At 46.0% G+C, this 12,513-nt stretch overlaps 1 protein-coding gene across 3 annotated transcripts in view; it reads right to left on the minus strand.

Moving 5' to 3' along the window:
• CRTC3 (CREB regulated transcription coactivator 3) overlaps window positions 1–12,513 on the minus strand; it is a 96,077-nt gene that overhangs the window by 26,415 nt on the left and 57,149 nt on the right. For all 3 annotated transcript variants that reach the window (XM_070775162.1, XM_070775161.1, XM_070775163.1), the window contains exons 4-6: window positions 6,220–6,281; window positions 4,635–4,697; window positions 2,459–2,559 (exon numbers count right to left, since the gene is read on the minus strand). In XM_070775162.1, coding sequence (XP_070631263.1) covers window positions 2,459–2,559; window positions 4,635–4,697; window positions 6,220–6,281 — 226 coding nt within the window. The remainder of the gene's footprint in view (window positions 1–2,458; window positions 2,560–4,634; window positions 4,698–6,219; window positions 6,282–12,513) is intronic.

The following is a 12,513-nucleotide window of genomic DNA, read 5'->3' on the forward strand; positions in this document are numbered from 1 at the left end:
AGCCTCTACAGCTCTGGGTGCTAAGAAGACAACCATCATGCCTTGCTCTGCCCTTAGCTCTAGACTGCTACTTGAAAGGGCAAGGACCACCCTGGCCCCTTCCTCCACTCGCTAGTGATGAGCAGAGGTGGGTTAGGTACAGTCCTAGACTACAGGGCAGTGGGCAAGTGTCAGAGAGTGCCATCAGGCTTACCCATTCAGGGGGTATATGTGTGTGTGTGCACGCGTGCATGTGAGTGTGAAATGATAATTAAACTGCACATGCTGCCAGGGAAATGATCAACATTTTTCTTGACAAATTCTGGATAATTAAACAAGAAGAGAGAAATTATAAAAATCTTGCTTGGTTGCATAAAAATCTATTTCTCTCATTTCCATCAACTCTTCACCAGGGATGCCTGTCTCGCAAACTGAATAACCATTATGAGAATTACTAACCATGTATCAGCCTAATGACTGTGTCTTCTTGGGACACAAACTTTCGCTTGTGAATGTATCACAGCTTTCTGCTCATGTAGTTAAGCTGTCAGCAGATGCTCCCTTATGATCTGCTCAGAACCAAAAAAAATAGTGGGAACATTAACTGAGGCTACATCACTATGCTCAGGAAAGATTCCCAGGGAAAAGGCAGTTATTGCTTTCTGCTTGTGGAGTCTAATCCCCAGCTTCAATTATAATTTTTCCCATCACTTTTTAAATCTTTACTTTATTTGGTCGCTCCTATAATAAGAAATACCTTTTTGCAAAGCTAGTCGATATTTTTAAAAGTCTGAAAGGAAAGCAAATGAGAAACTTTCATGAATGACAGGGGGAGAGGGGAAAGACAAGAAACTATTTAAAATAGCTCCCACCAACAGATAGAATTCTCCAGAAATAATTCTGATCCTTGGAGACTTGAATAATATTTTAAACACACTGGCTTTCCCATGTAAACACGGCCATATTTGGACGTGTTTCTGAGTTCTGCTGCACTTCCAAGGCAACTGAAGCAGGGACATGGTTCAGACGTCCAGGCTGGAGGTCGGCCTGCCTTCCACAGCTGTCAGATACCGGGGTACAAACACAGCGGGCTCAAGCTGCTGATGTGAAAAGCAGGGACCCTGGGACTCTGCTCCAGGATTTCCTTCTTTCTTTCTGCTTTCCCTATGGCTCCGTTGTAGGATCAACGCTGACACTCTGTTGCTTTTCTTATTTGTCCTCACTCAGGCCTTCTGACACTTCACACCTCTTCCCTTGCAGGCAACATCACTCTTAGGGTAAATACTTCACTTGATTAATCACTTGCTTTAGCTATTTTTCTTCCTCTCTGCATGCAGGCCTCCAAGTCTTGTTACTTAGGATTTCCTTGTTCCCTCTAAACTTTTAGGCTTTTCTAGAGAAGCACAGACTTTAAACAGAGGGCAACACGAATACAGGCATGGCAGAGGCAGAAAGGCAGCTCTTTCTTGGGAATTCCAGATCGAAGTCTAACCGTCTGGTTCCCTCCCAATCCAGGGAGACTAAGACCTTGCTGCACCTTTCTTAGGCTTATATATTCTCCCCCTCTCTTTTATTTTTTATTTTTTTTGACCATGCCATGTGGCAGACATGTAGCCTGCCAGGCTCCTCCATCCATGGAATTCTCCAGGCAAGAATACTGGAGTGGGTTGCCATTTCCTCCTCCAGGGGATCTTCCCGACCCAGGGGTCAAGCCCACGCCACCTGTATCTCTATATCACAAACGGATTCTTTACTGCACTGTGATTGGAATCTGATCAGATTTGGGTCATTCTGGAAGCAGATGGCATGACTCTTTCCCCTACTCCTGGTCACCCTGGGGAGGCGGGACAATGACCTGCAGCAAAGTGGGCAACAGGTGAGCTCCCACTCCTCTGGCCCCGGGGCTGGCCCTGCCTGCAGGGCTCCCGCCGTGGGGGCCACCCTGGGCCAGGGCTGCTGGCCACTGGGGGAGTCAGTGTCCCTCTGGGGTTTGGTCTGAATAGACATGGCCCCCCAGAGAGAAGCCACTTCCTCTTATCAGGAGGAAAGGTGGCATCCACCTCCCTGTGTCACTTCTGCTTTTATTTCTCAGTTTGTCCAGATCCTGGCTGGAAAAAGGGCTTTCAGAGAACCCGACATAACACTGGACTGGGAAGACAGGAGACTGCAAATAAGGAGACCAGTTAGAAAGTTGCTATGAGTCCCTGTAAAACTGATGAGGACCTTACAATGGGAGAGTGTGGAGGACACAAAGTCTGAGGGCCGAGAGACGCCAAGGAGGACCTGCAGAGAAAGAGGTGGGAGGGAAGGCCCACTCTCACCTCATCACGAGCACACACACACCTCCCTGGCCAGGAGCTGTTCTCTGTGGAAGAAGAGCCAGGGAAAGGCACACGGTGTAAGCTTGTCTCTCCCCCTGCTCCCCGAGGACAGAACAAGACGGCGCAGTACTGGCTGGCATCCAGCCTACGTGTCTTACCCACGTACGAGGCAGGCCAGGCCGACTGGCCCCCTCCTCCATAGGGGTCCTGGGGCTTGGTACTCAGAGCGCTGGTGTGAAGAGCAGAGTCAGAATTGGTCCTAAGGGGGAGGAGGGAGAGAGAGAGTCTGGCTGAAAAATCCATTTTTTCCTTAGTGAAAATGCAATATTCTTTCCTGAAAATTACCAACGGGAGAGAAAGCAGGAATAACCGATTTACAATCATCCATAAAATGAGGGGTTTGGACCTACCTGCAGTCCCTTACAACATCAGCCTCTGAGGATGACCCACACCCAGAAGACAGCAATTTGTACTTGTGAGATTTCACACTTTGAAGCTAGTGGTGTAACGATATGGTTCAACAAGGAAGACACTGGATTCACGGCTTTCTTTAAGAAACGTTCCATCTTTCCTCACAACTCAGAAGATGGCTGTGGCCAATATATTCTCTGCAGCTGGGCTAGATCTTCTCCATCTGGGAATAACTCCTCCCCTAGGAAGGATCACCAAAGCAGTGGCTTTCCAGCCCTTCCAGGGAGAATACAAGGTCGGGGCGATTTTCAGAATAACCCTGATGTGTTCCCTGCCCTTTCACTCTTGCCCTCACGAGCACAGCGGTCTTCCAAGAGCCTTGGGACGTGCAGTGTCAGTGCAGGCAGCGCACAAGCAGAGGATCGAGCTGTCTTCAAGAGACACATAAAGGGGACAACGCCTCTCTTCTCAGTGATTTCCTTTGTTTCAGAAAATATAACTGTGCTTACAAAAATATGATTTATGTTGACATAAATGAGTTTATTTATGAGTAATGAGTTTATTACTGCTATTTCTAAGTGTATTAATAAGTATCTTCTATAAATCTCTCAATTTAATTTCCAATATCAATAGCTAAATACAAACAAATGTATCCACACGAACAAACACTGTTAGAGGGCCTCAGTGGTTTTTAAGATTGTGACAGAATCATAAGACAAAAATTGGGGGAACTGTTGAACTACAGCAAATTTCTGAAATTCTCCCAGACAGTTGCAGTTTACATGAAGCTTTGACTCCAAGAGACATTATTTACTTGTCTCATCAAGGGACAAACTGCCAAAAAAGAACTTGTGTGAGGCTTCAAATTAGCCTAAAATGCTTCTCTGTGGGCTGTTTCAGGTGATGCCTTCTGCAGCCACTAAGCCCCGTGGCTGGACTGTGTACCATGGCTGGGTTGGGTTTACACAAGGGACAGGCAGTTCAGAACCAGGATGAAGCAGCAGCAAAAGCAAGGACTCTGGGACCGGGGAGCCTTGGGTTCAGATTCAAAGAGACTCAAGAGAATATCAATCAAATGCAGAGAGACAACTGGGGAAATGTGAATACAGACCGGGTATTAGATAATATTAGGAATTATTGTTAATTTTGTTATGTGGCATAATGGCATTGCGTTATATTGTTGTTGTTTTTCAAAGGTTCCTATCAGCCTTATAGTGTTAGAGATATCTGCAGGTGAAATACTCTGGCTGGCTGGTGGTGGGATAAGGGTGGGAAGGGAGGAGGTAGGGGTAGACACAGAAGCTAAAAGATGGGCACACGGAATTCTTGGAATGCTTTTCCCTTTTGTGTATGTTAAAATTTTGCACTGAAAAAAAATTTTTTTTAATCCCAGTTCCATCACATATTAGCTAAGCAACCTTGGACAAGTCATTTGTAACTTCTTAGAACAGAAAGTCATACTCATTCTTGTAGAATGTGATCAGGATTGAACAAAGTGACTTAAACACTGGGGTCAAGCTTGAAGTGATGGTTTAATGTGGTTATTGAACGCTTACGCTTCCTTGTGTTTCTTATGCATCTTATTTAATCCTTGCAACCATCGCTTGATGTAGGTACTGTTATCTTCCTTTTTCCAGATGAGTAAACTGAGACACAGAGAAGCCATGCAACTTGCTCAAGGACACAGAGTAGGAGGCAAACTGTCATTCACTCAGACTTCATGTTCTCACAGCTACACTGTCCTGAGCAGACGTTCACTACACGGTGGGAGATTTAGGTTGCTTCTTTTTAACACTTCGTATAAACACAACCCATTGATATAAGAGTACTCTTGCAAACAGATGATAGATTAAAAAGCAGCAGGATCAACAGGGTGATTTGCCTTCTTTAAAGTTTATTTCTACTAGAAAACAAGCTATGTACCTGTTGAGTGCAGATGTTAGCCTGAACCCAGGGTGCTTCTCTTCCTTCCAAGGAGGCTGCTGCCTTTAAAAACCAGAATAACATAAAAAGAAAAGAAGTTCAGTCCACAAGGAGAAAGGGAAACCTCAGGCCTGGGTTTGAGAACCAGCCCTTCTAGTCACTCAGCTGCACAGCTGCTCTCTCCAGGTCCTGTGATTTCTCCCTTCTATGATAAAAACTATCAGAAATTCGTGCAAATAGGGCAAGCAAATGAGCCAGCTGGGCATGCAAGGAGGTTTTTGGTCTTTTTTTTAAGCAGCAAACAAGCACTTTTGAATGCCTTTCGAAATATTTCAGATCCATGACCAAATCCTCTCTGGGGATGTGAGGTCTTATTCCAGATGTGTGAAAAACTACCCCCATCACATCCCCCGAGTATGTGCATAGGGGATGCCTGGCAAACCCTGATACAGAAATGCCACACTCCTCTACAGAGGTCCATAAAGAGGAACGTAACTGTTACAGTAATCCAATGTTTGAAAATATTAATCTAACTAATCCTCATGCTCTAGAAAGCATAGGACATTTTTCTCTCAAATACAAATTTTTTATAATCTCAAATTGGAAAAATCTTTTTATGATTTAATTAAAGAATCTGCCTGCAATGAGGGAGACCCAGGATCGATTCCCGGGTCAGGAAGATCCCCTGGAGAAGGGAATGGCTACCCACTCCAGTATCCTTGCCTGGAGAATCCCCATGGATAGAGGAGCCTGGCGGGCCACAGTTCATGGGGTTGCAGAGAGTTGGACATGATGGACTGCCTAACGCTTTTATGACTTAAAATAAGATACTGTGTTTATTCTACAATCATGGATCCCAAGATTCTTAAGGGTTGCTGAAAACCTACTTGCAGTAGGGGCCTGCTGTTATCCATCTTCATACCTGCCTTTCCCAGGTCCTGACTACATTATCCACAGTAAGTGCTGTCAGTATCTGCCCCAAGAATAGATGGAGAATGCACTTCAATCCAGGGAGCTAAAATTTTTCAACATGTCCATTTCAAATGCCTCTTAAATCTGACCAGGTGATCTGAAAATGATATCATGCATCCACTGGATGTAACAATCTTTTCAGTTAACTCTATATTCTGTCACCTCCAGTACTATTCCAAAAAATACTCAATTTGGGGTATATATTCTCTACATATAAAAATACTCAAAGAGACCCTAAATCAAATCCACTATGCAAATTACAATTTTAGGAGCTTACTATGGCCTCTGTTTCTTTCAGTAGCTTACCATGACACCTTTATATATTTAAATATAATAATACCAACTCAGACTATTATGTTGGTCAATGTATTCTGAATGTGTTTCTATTTGGTCTTTAAAATGAAGACCCAGATTGATTTAAATAACTTTTAATTTTAGACTTTCATATAAGCCCATGATTATATGTGGAGAGACTTAAGTTTTATGAGAGAAAAAAAGAGTCTGTGCTTTAGATTAGAAATTTCTAAAATGACCTCTGAGGCGGGTAAAATAAAGTGAGAGTGTCCAAGCACAGCACACGCCCATCATATCTTTGAAAATATGACTTGCTTACCTGGGCCAACTTTCATCCAGGGGCTGTGAGGCGTAATTTGCTCCAAGCGTGCTACCATCAAAGTAGAAATTTCAATCAAGGAAAACTCAGATGAAGGGGAAGTTGAGGCAGAACTAAGAGGCTGGAGTCGCGTGGAGTTCCACTGCTGAGTTTTCAGTTTGTATCTTTATCTCTATACCCGACAGCTCTTCCTCCTACTTCGGCTTATCAACTTCCTCTGGAAAAGTCCATTCCTCTATCTCCTAACCAGCACCATCTTTGCGTGATTCACGTGGGGTGTTTCTTTTTTTTTTGCGAGCCCAAGCTCTTTTACTTCCAAGGACTGCCCGCACCCCCATCCGAAACCTGGTTTGGCTGTCGCTCTGTGTGGGCCTCCCTGTCCACAGAAGGTACCCACACCCAGCACTTCCATTCAAGGTCACTTAACCCCTGTGACTAGTTCAGGGATGGACTCACGATACAAACAGGGGAAGAAAGGACTATCCCCAGCGGAGGTGGTGAGCTCGGGGACCATGTGGGCCTGGGTTTCTCTCCCTGGAAGTCAAGGTAGAGGTGGCAGCCCCCCAGATACTGAGTCTCAGTGCTACTGTACGGATCCCTGGATCTAGCCCTCTGGGCTTCTAGTAACATAAGCCAATAAATTTCTTTTTTCTTCAAGTTGAGGGTTCCTGTTTCTTACAACCCAAAGAGAGCTACATTAGGTTTATTGAGAAATGTGAACTTCCTTAGATGGTCAGGTGGCCTGTTTTATGGATTCTATATTCTTCACTGGGTCTAGCCTGCCTTAGAACACATTCCAGATGAAATGGAAACAGGGAAAAACAGATGGGATGCTATACTATATGTGCTGAGTACAATAGAGCTGTTTGGTTAATTTAATTATACTCATAGAATACCTTCTCAAAACATTCTAAGTCATATTATTCTCCTGTGATCTTCGGTGATTCTGTATAAAAGAAGCCATCACCATCTAAGGCTCAGGAGGTAGTGGGGGCCTTGATGGAGAAGAACTATCATGCAGGCAGAACCTGGCATTAGTAAAATATGGACACTGATGAACTCTTAAGGAAATGTTTCCTCTGCCAGAAGCACTACGATCACAAGTTTCACTTCCTGTGTACTAGTGTGGTCATGTCTAGTTACCTTCTTTCTGAATCTGAATCTTAGTCAATGCAATAAAACAGAGGTGCTTTCAGAAGAGAGACCAGACGCTTCTTCAACATTAACTATTAGGCTATGCAGGAGACATAAGAGGCGTGGGTTGGATCCCTGGGTCCGGAAGATCCCCTGGAGGAGGGCATGGCAACCCACTCCAGTATTCTTGCCTGAAAAATCCCAAGGACAGAGGAGCCCGATGGGCTACAGTCATGGGGGTGCAAAAAGTTAAGACACAACTGAAGCGACTTTGTACATATGCATGCATGCAAAGTACAGGTCGGAATGGACCACAGTAGGGGACAGAAGAGGAAAAGGTGAAGAAGAAACAAGAACGTCTCTGAGAGGAAAAACGGCGGTATCTTAGTTGGCAGAACCACTAGGGAGAAGGCACTGGACTTTTCTCTTTTCAGCAGATTTTAATGAACCTCTGTCCAGAAATACTTAATTCTGAAGCAGAAATTTACCACTTCTCTCAGGACACTGCCACCTTTAAAGTCATTAAGTCCACTTGTCTAGAACCTGTAAACAAATTAGAACACAGTGGTGTATTAGTAGTACGACGATCAAACATCGATCATTTCAATGTTGAGGAGTAGGTCGGCATGTTAGCCTTTCTGATGTATATCAACAACATGGAAACGTGGTGAATTTCTGAGATTTTAATATGACGGGGCTGAGGCATCAAAAGTTAAAAGATGTGACCTCTGAGCTCTCTCAATTCTCACCATTCATATCTCACTTAATGGGTATTCAAAACCCAACACCTTATTGGCATCAAGAGATGCCCTAATGTTAGCGATCACTTATGTCAGTTGTTCTTGCTGTTGTTCAGTCACTAAGTTGTATCCAACGCTTCGACCCCGTGGACTGTGGCCCACCAGGCTCCTCTGTCCATGGGATTTTCCAGGCAAGAATGCTAGAGTGGGATGCTATTTCCTTCTCCGGGGGATCTTCCTGGACCAGGGATTGGTACATGTCTCCTGTATTGGCAGGCAGATTCTTTACCACTAAGCCACCAGGGAAGCCTACTCATGTCAGTGTGTGTGTGTGTGTGTGTGTGTGTGTGTGTGTGTGTGTGTCTGTGTGTGTGTGTGTGTCTGTGTGTGACTCAGTCATGTCTGACTCTTTGTGACTCCATGGATTGTAGCCCACCAGGCTCTTCTGTGCATGGGATTCTCCAGGCATGAATACCGGAGTGGGCTGTCATTTCCTTCTCCAGGGGGTCTTCCCAACCCAGGGATGGAACCCAGGCCTCCTGCACTGAGGCGGGTGCTATACTGTCTGCTTTACTGCCCCTCATGTCAGTAGCTTACAGCTAAATTCAACAGAAGCAGCTTAGAAAACGCTTATTTGCTCTTCTGAAGATCTGAGAAAACTTTATTCAGGTGGCTTTAATCACTCCACAGTACTAATATGCCATGAAGAACATCCTAAATAGACAGAAAAAATACCCTTATTTGTAAACTAGAATTTACCATTCAATTCAATGAACATTTCTACAATGCCTGCGAGTTGCCAGGAAACAAACAAGAGCAGCCTAGGTGACAGGGAAATCAAGTCAGATTAGCCCCTCATCCGTTACCACCTTGAAAGAAAGGGAAAGTGATAGTCACCCAGTTGTGTCCCACTCTTTGTGACCTCAAGGAGCTTGCCAGGCTCCTCTGTCCATGAGATTCTCCAGGCAAGAATACTGGAGTAGGTTGCCTTTTCCTTCCCCAGGGAATCTTTCTGACCAGGGATTGAAACTGGGTCTCCTGCATTACAGGCAGATTCTTTACCATCTGAGCCACCAGGAAAGCCTCCATCACCTCAGTTAAACCTAAGTCAAAAAACAATCTACATTATAATGGATCTTTTGATTTATCCCCCTGTGCACTGCTTTTCAGCTCCTTTTCGGGCTCTTCCTCTTCTGCCTTCAACCCTAATAGTCCCAGAGTTTCTATGGCCTCACAGTCTCTCAGCCCACATCCGCCTGCATTGCTCTCAAAAGCATGTGATGGGGAGAACAGCTCGGTTTCGTGGGTACCATGTAGAGTGGGAGCAGGGTGGGAGGCTGGAGAGAGATTCCGGGTGCAGCCACTTTGGGAAGAGCACCTGAGGAGACTCTGAGAGGCAGCCCCCCTCCTCTGTCCTCCATTCTTGCCTTGCTCAGTCCCATCCATGTCTTTGGCTCCATCCATCACCCACAGTCCAGTAACTCGTGAATCCATACTTCCAGCTCGCCACAGTTCTCATGAACTCCAAGCCCGCCCTTCCCACTGCCTTACTCAGCTTCTCCACCCCCAGCATCCCAAACTCTACCTCCAACCCCACTCGTCACGCTGCCTCTCCTCTCCTCATCATGTTCCAGTTCATCGTAAGTAATGCAGGGCGCCCTCCACCCAGGCGCTCAGGTGGAGATGTCGGTCACCCTGGGCTGTTCTCTATCCCCAGGCCCTGCGGCTCTGTGGAGGAGAATCCTTCCTCCACGTTCCCGCCCCAGTCCACCCAAGGGACTCCTGTTCCTTCTCAGCTCAGATAACGTTAGAGGGGAAGGCCTCAGTCACCGAGAACGTTCTGCCCTTCTGTTGATGAGACAGGACATCTGTGGCCCATTTCCCTGCACGTGGGTGGGGTCAGTGAGCCTCAGAAACCCCACACAAGACCCACCCTGTCTCTTCCCCAGGCTCCCTAGTCATGGCTGCATGGCCCAGTTCTTCTTTTGGCTTCCTGTTCCCATGCGGGAAGGGCACCTGGGGCAGGGCTCAGGAACTGGGGCAGGGCTCAGGAGCAGCCTGGGGCGCCAGGCTCTCTCTTCCCCTCTGGAACTCCGTTTTCTACTGGGGCTGTGGGGCTGGCCTGTGGTCGTCCACGCTGCTGGCAGGGTTCCTGAACTCTAGGTCTGCTTAGTAGAACCCACATTCACTGAGACAGGTGTCAGGGCTGGATTTAGTATATAAAACCAGTCACCATTTGGTTCCTTCCTAGTTTCTTAACCATGTCTTCACCATCACTCAACTTCCTCTGGTCCTCTGGCTTCCAATGACGTCCTGCTACAACACATCTGCACGTCAAACATGAAGGGAGGCACGGGAACAAGATCTTTTTTGGTCCTTGTGTGTGTGAAGATGTCTTCCTGTTTCCCTCAGCACATGAGTGACAAACGGGAGATGGGTAGAATTCTGAAGTCGGACTCTTTCCCCCTTAAAACTCTAAAAACTTGCACTCCCTTTGAGACGGAAATCTTTAATGGGTGATAACTTGATACTTAGTGATCAAGTAAGATTTGGAAACTCTGGGTTAAAGTTTCTTAACTGCCGGGCTTCTCACAGCCCTAATATAAAACTGTGAAGCTTCCATAAGAGACATAGTCCAACATGTCTCAAATACAACAGGCGGTGCCCTTTGAAGAAATAGTTTTGTTCTATAAACCAATGTTCTAACATTTTCATCTCCTTGTATGAACAGAACCAAAGCAAGGCCTGCTCCAAAGAGGAAAGGCACTCCTAGCTTTAGTGGATCTCAAGGTGGTCTCATCATGACCATTCATTCTAGTTTTCCAGATGCAACACACGCTCCAACCTTGCTGGCAATATAAGTAAGAAAATGTCTAGACGTTTGTTTTTCTCTCTTCCTAAAAACACATCTCTTTGAGAGGAAGGCACTTCTATGAGTCACTAGTGGGTCCTCCTTCTCTTCTATGTACAACCCTCAGGTCTGAGATCATATGACAAATAAATATGTAAATTTATGTTAATGGTTTGGAAACTCAACAGGATGGTGTCTGGGGTACACGTTTGCTCCTTCGAGGAGTGAGAAGGGCTGCTGAGGGCACAAGCAGCTGCAGGAAGGCGGGAGGGCCTCCCTCTGAGTTCTCAAACCCAGACCCTGAGTCGGGGACCAGTCAGCGCCTTGCCTCTGTCCTGACTGTGGTCTGGACTGGAGCTCAGCTGGGCAGTGCCCTGGTCTCTGCCTGTGGTGGCCCCATGCCCATGGCAGAGCGCAGAGCCCAGTGCACCAGCCTTCTCTGTGACCATGGCCACCCACCAGAGGAGGAATGCCCTGGTGCCGGTGCTCTGCTGCTTGTGTCTGGCCACACTGTTAACAGTGTTCACTGTATTTGCAATCACTGTATCATGAGACCAACCCCTTCCTAAGCCAGTGTACCCGCGATCTAAAATAACACCCAAGCCAAGAAACAGCTAGAGTAAGAAAATTCTGGGTACACGTCTTCTCTTTGTTCTAACAAAGATTCAAACCACTGTTAATCCTTTCAAATGATAAAACTTCATTCAGGAGGTAATAGACTGGTGAGAAAGGCAACCATTTTAAGCAAATTATCACAAAATAAAATGAATGCAGGCCATGAAAGGAAAGATGGCACTGCAGCCCTCCTCCCCATCTTTTCTACATATTTTAATATCTTCAACATAAAATCATTCTACTTTTACATTTTACTAGGAGCTCAAAGGAGAAGGCAATGGCAACCCACTCAAGTACTATTGCCTGGAAAATCCCATGGACAGAAGAGTCTGGTAGGCTGCAATCCATAAGGTCGCTAAGAGTCAGACTCGACTGAAGTGACTCAGCAGCAGCAGCAGCAGCAGCAGCAGCAGCAGCAGCAAGAGCTCAAAACTTTGGCCACCTGATATGAAGGTCCGACTTACTGGAAAAGACCCTGATGCTGGGAAAGACTGAGGGCATGAGGAGAAGCGGGTGACAGAGGATGAGATGGTTGGATGACTTCATCAACACAATGGACGTGAGTCTGAGGAAACTCCAGGAGAGAGGGAAGGACAGGGAAGCCTGGCGTGCTGTAGTTGATGGGTTGCAGAGTCAGACCTGACTTAGGGACTGAACACAGGAGCTCAAGGTCCCTTGATTCCTCAAAGGAGACTCACTGTTTATTCATGGGCAGACCTACACTAAATAACTCTTTTAAGTCAGCAGATGTCCAGTCCTGGGACCCCCATTAGGTGCTTGAGAGAGAGATGCCTCACGGTCTGTGAATCAGATGTGTACTGTCTGATGAAAAACTCTAATTCATCTATATATTTATTTGGTTCCTGCTTCTCCTCCCCTTAGGAGGTGATCTGCTTTGCAGCTGCTCTCATGAGTTGACCTGGATACATGGTCAAGTTATATAGCCTACGACTT

This window comes from Bos indicus, chromosome 21 (assembly GCF_029378745.1).
Source record: "Bos indicus isolate NIAB-ARS_2022 breed Sahiwal x Tharparkar chromosome 21, NIAB-ARS_B.indTharparkar_mat_pri_1.0, whole genome shotgun sequence".
NCBI lineage: Eukaryota > Metazoa > Chordata > Mammalia > Artiodactyla > Bovidae > Bos > Bos indicus.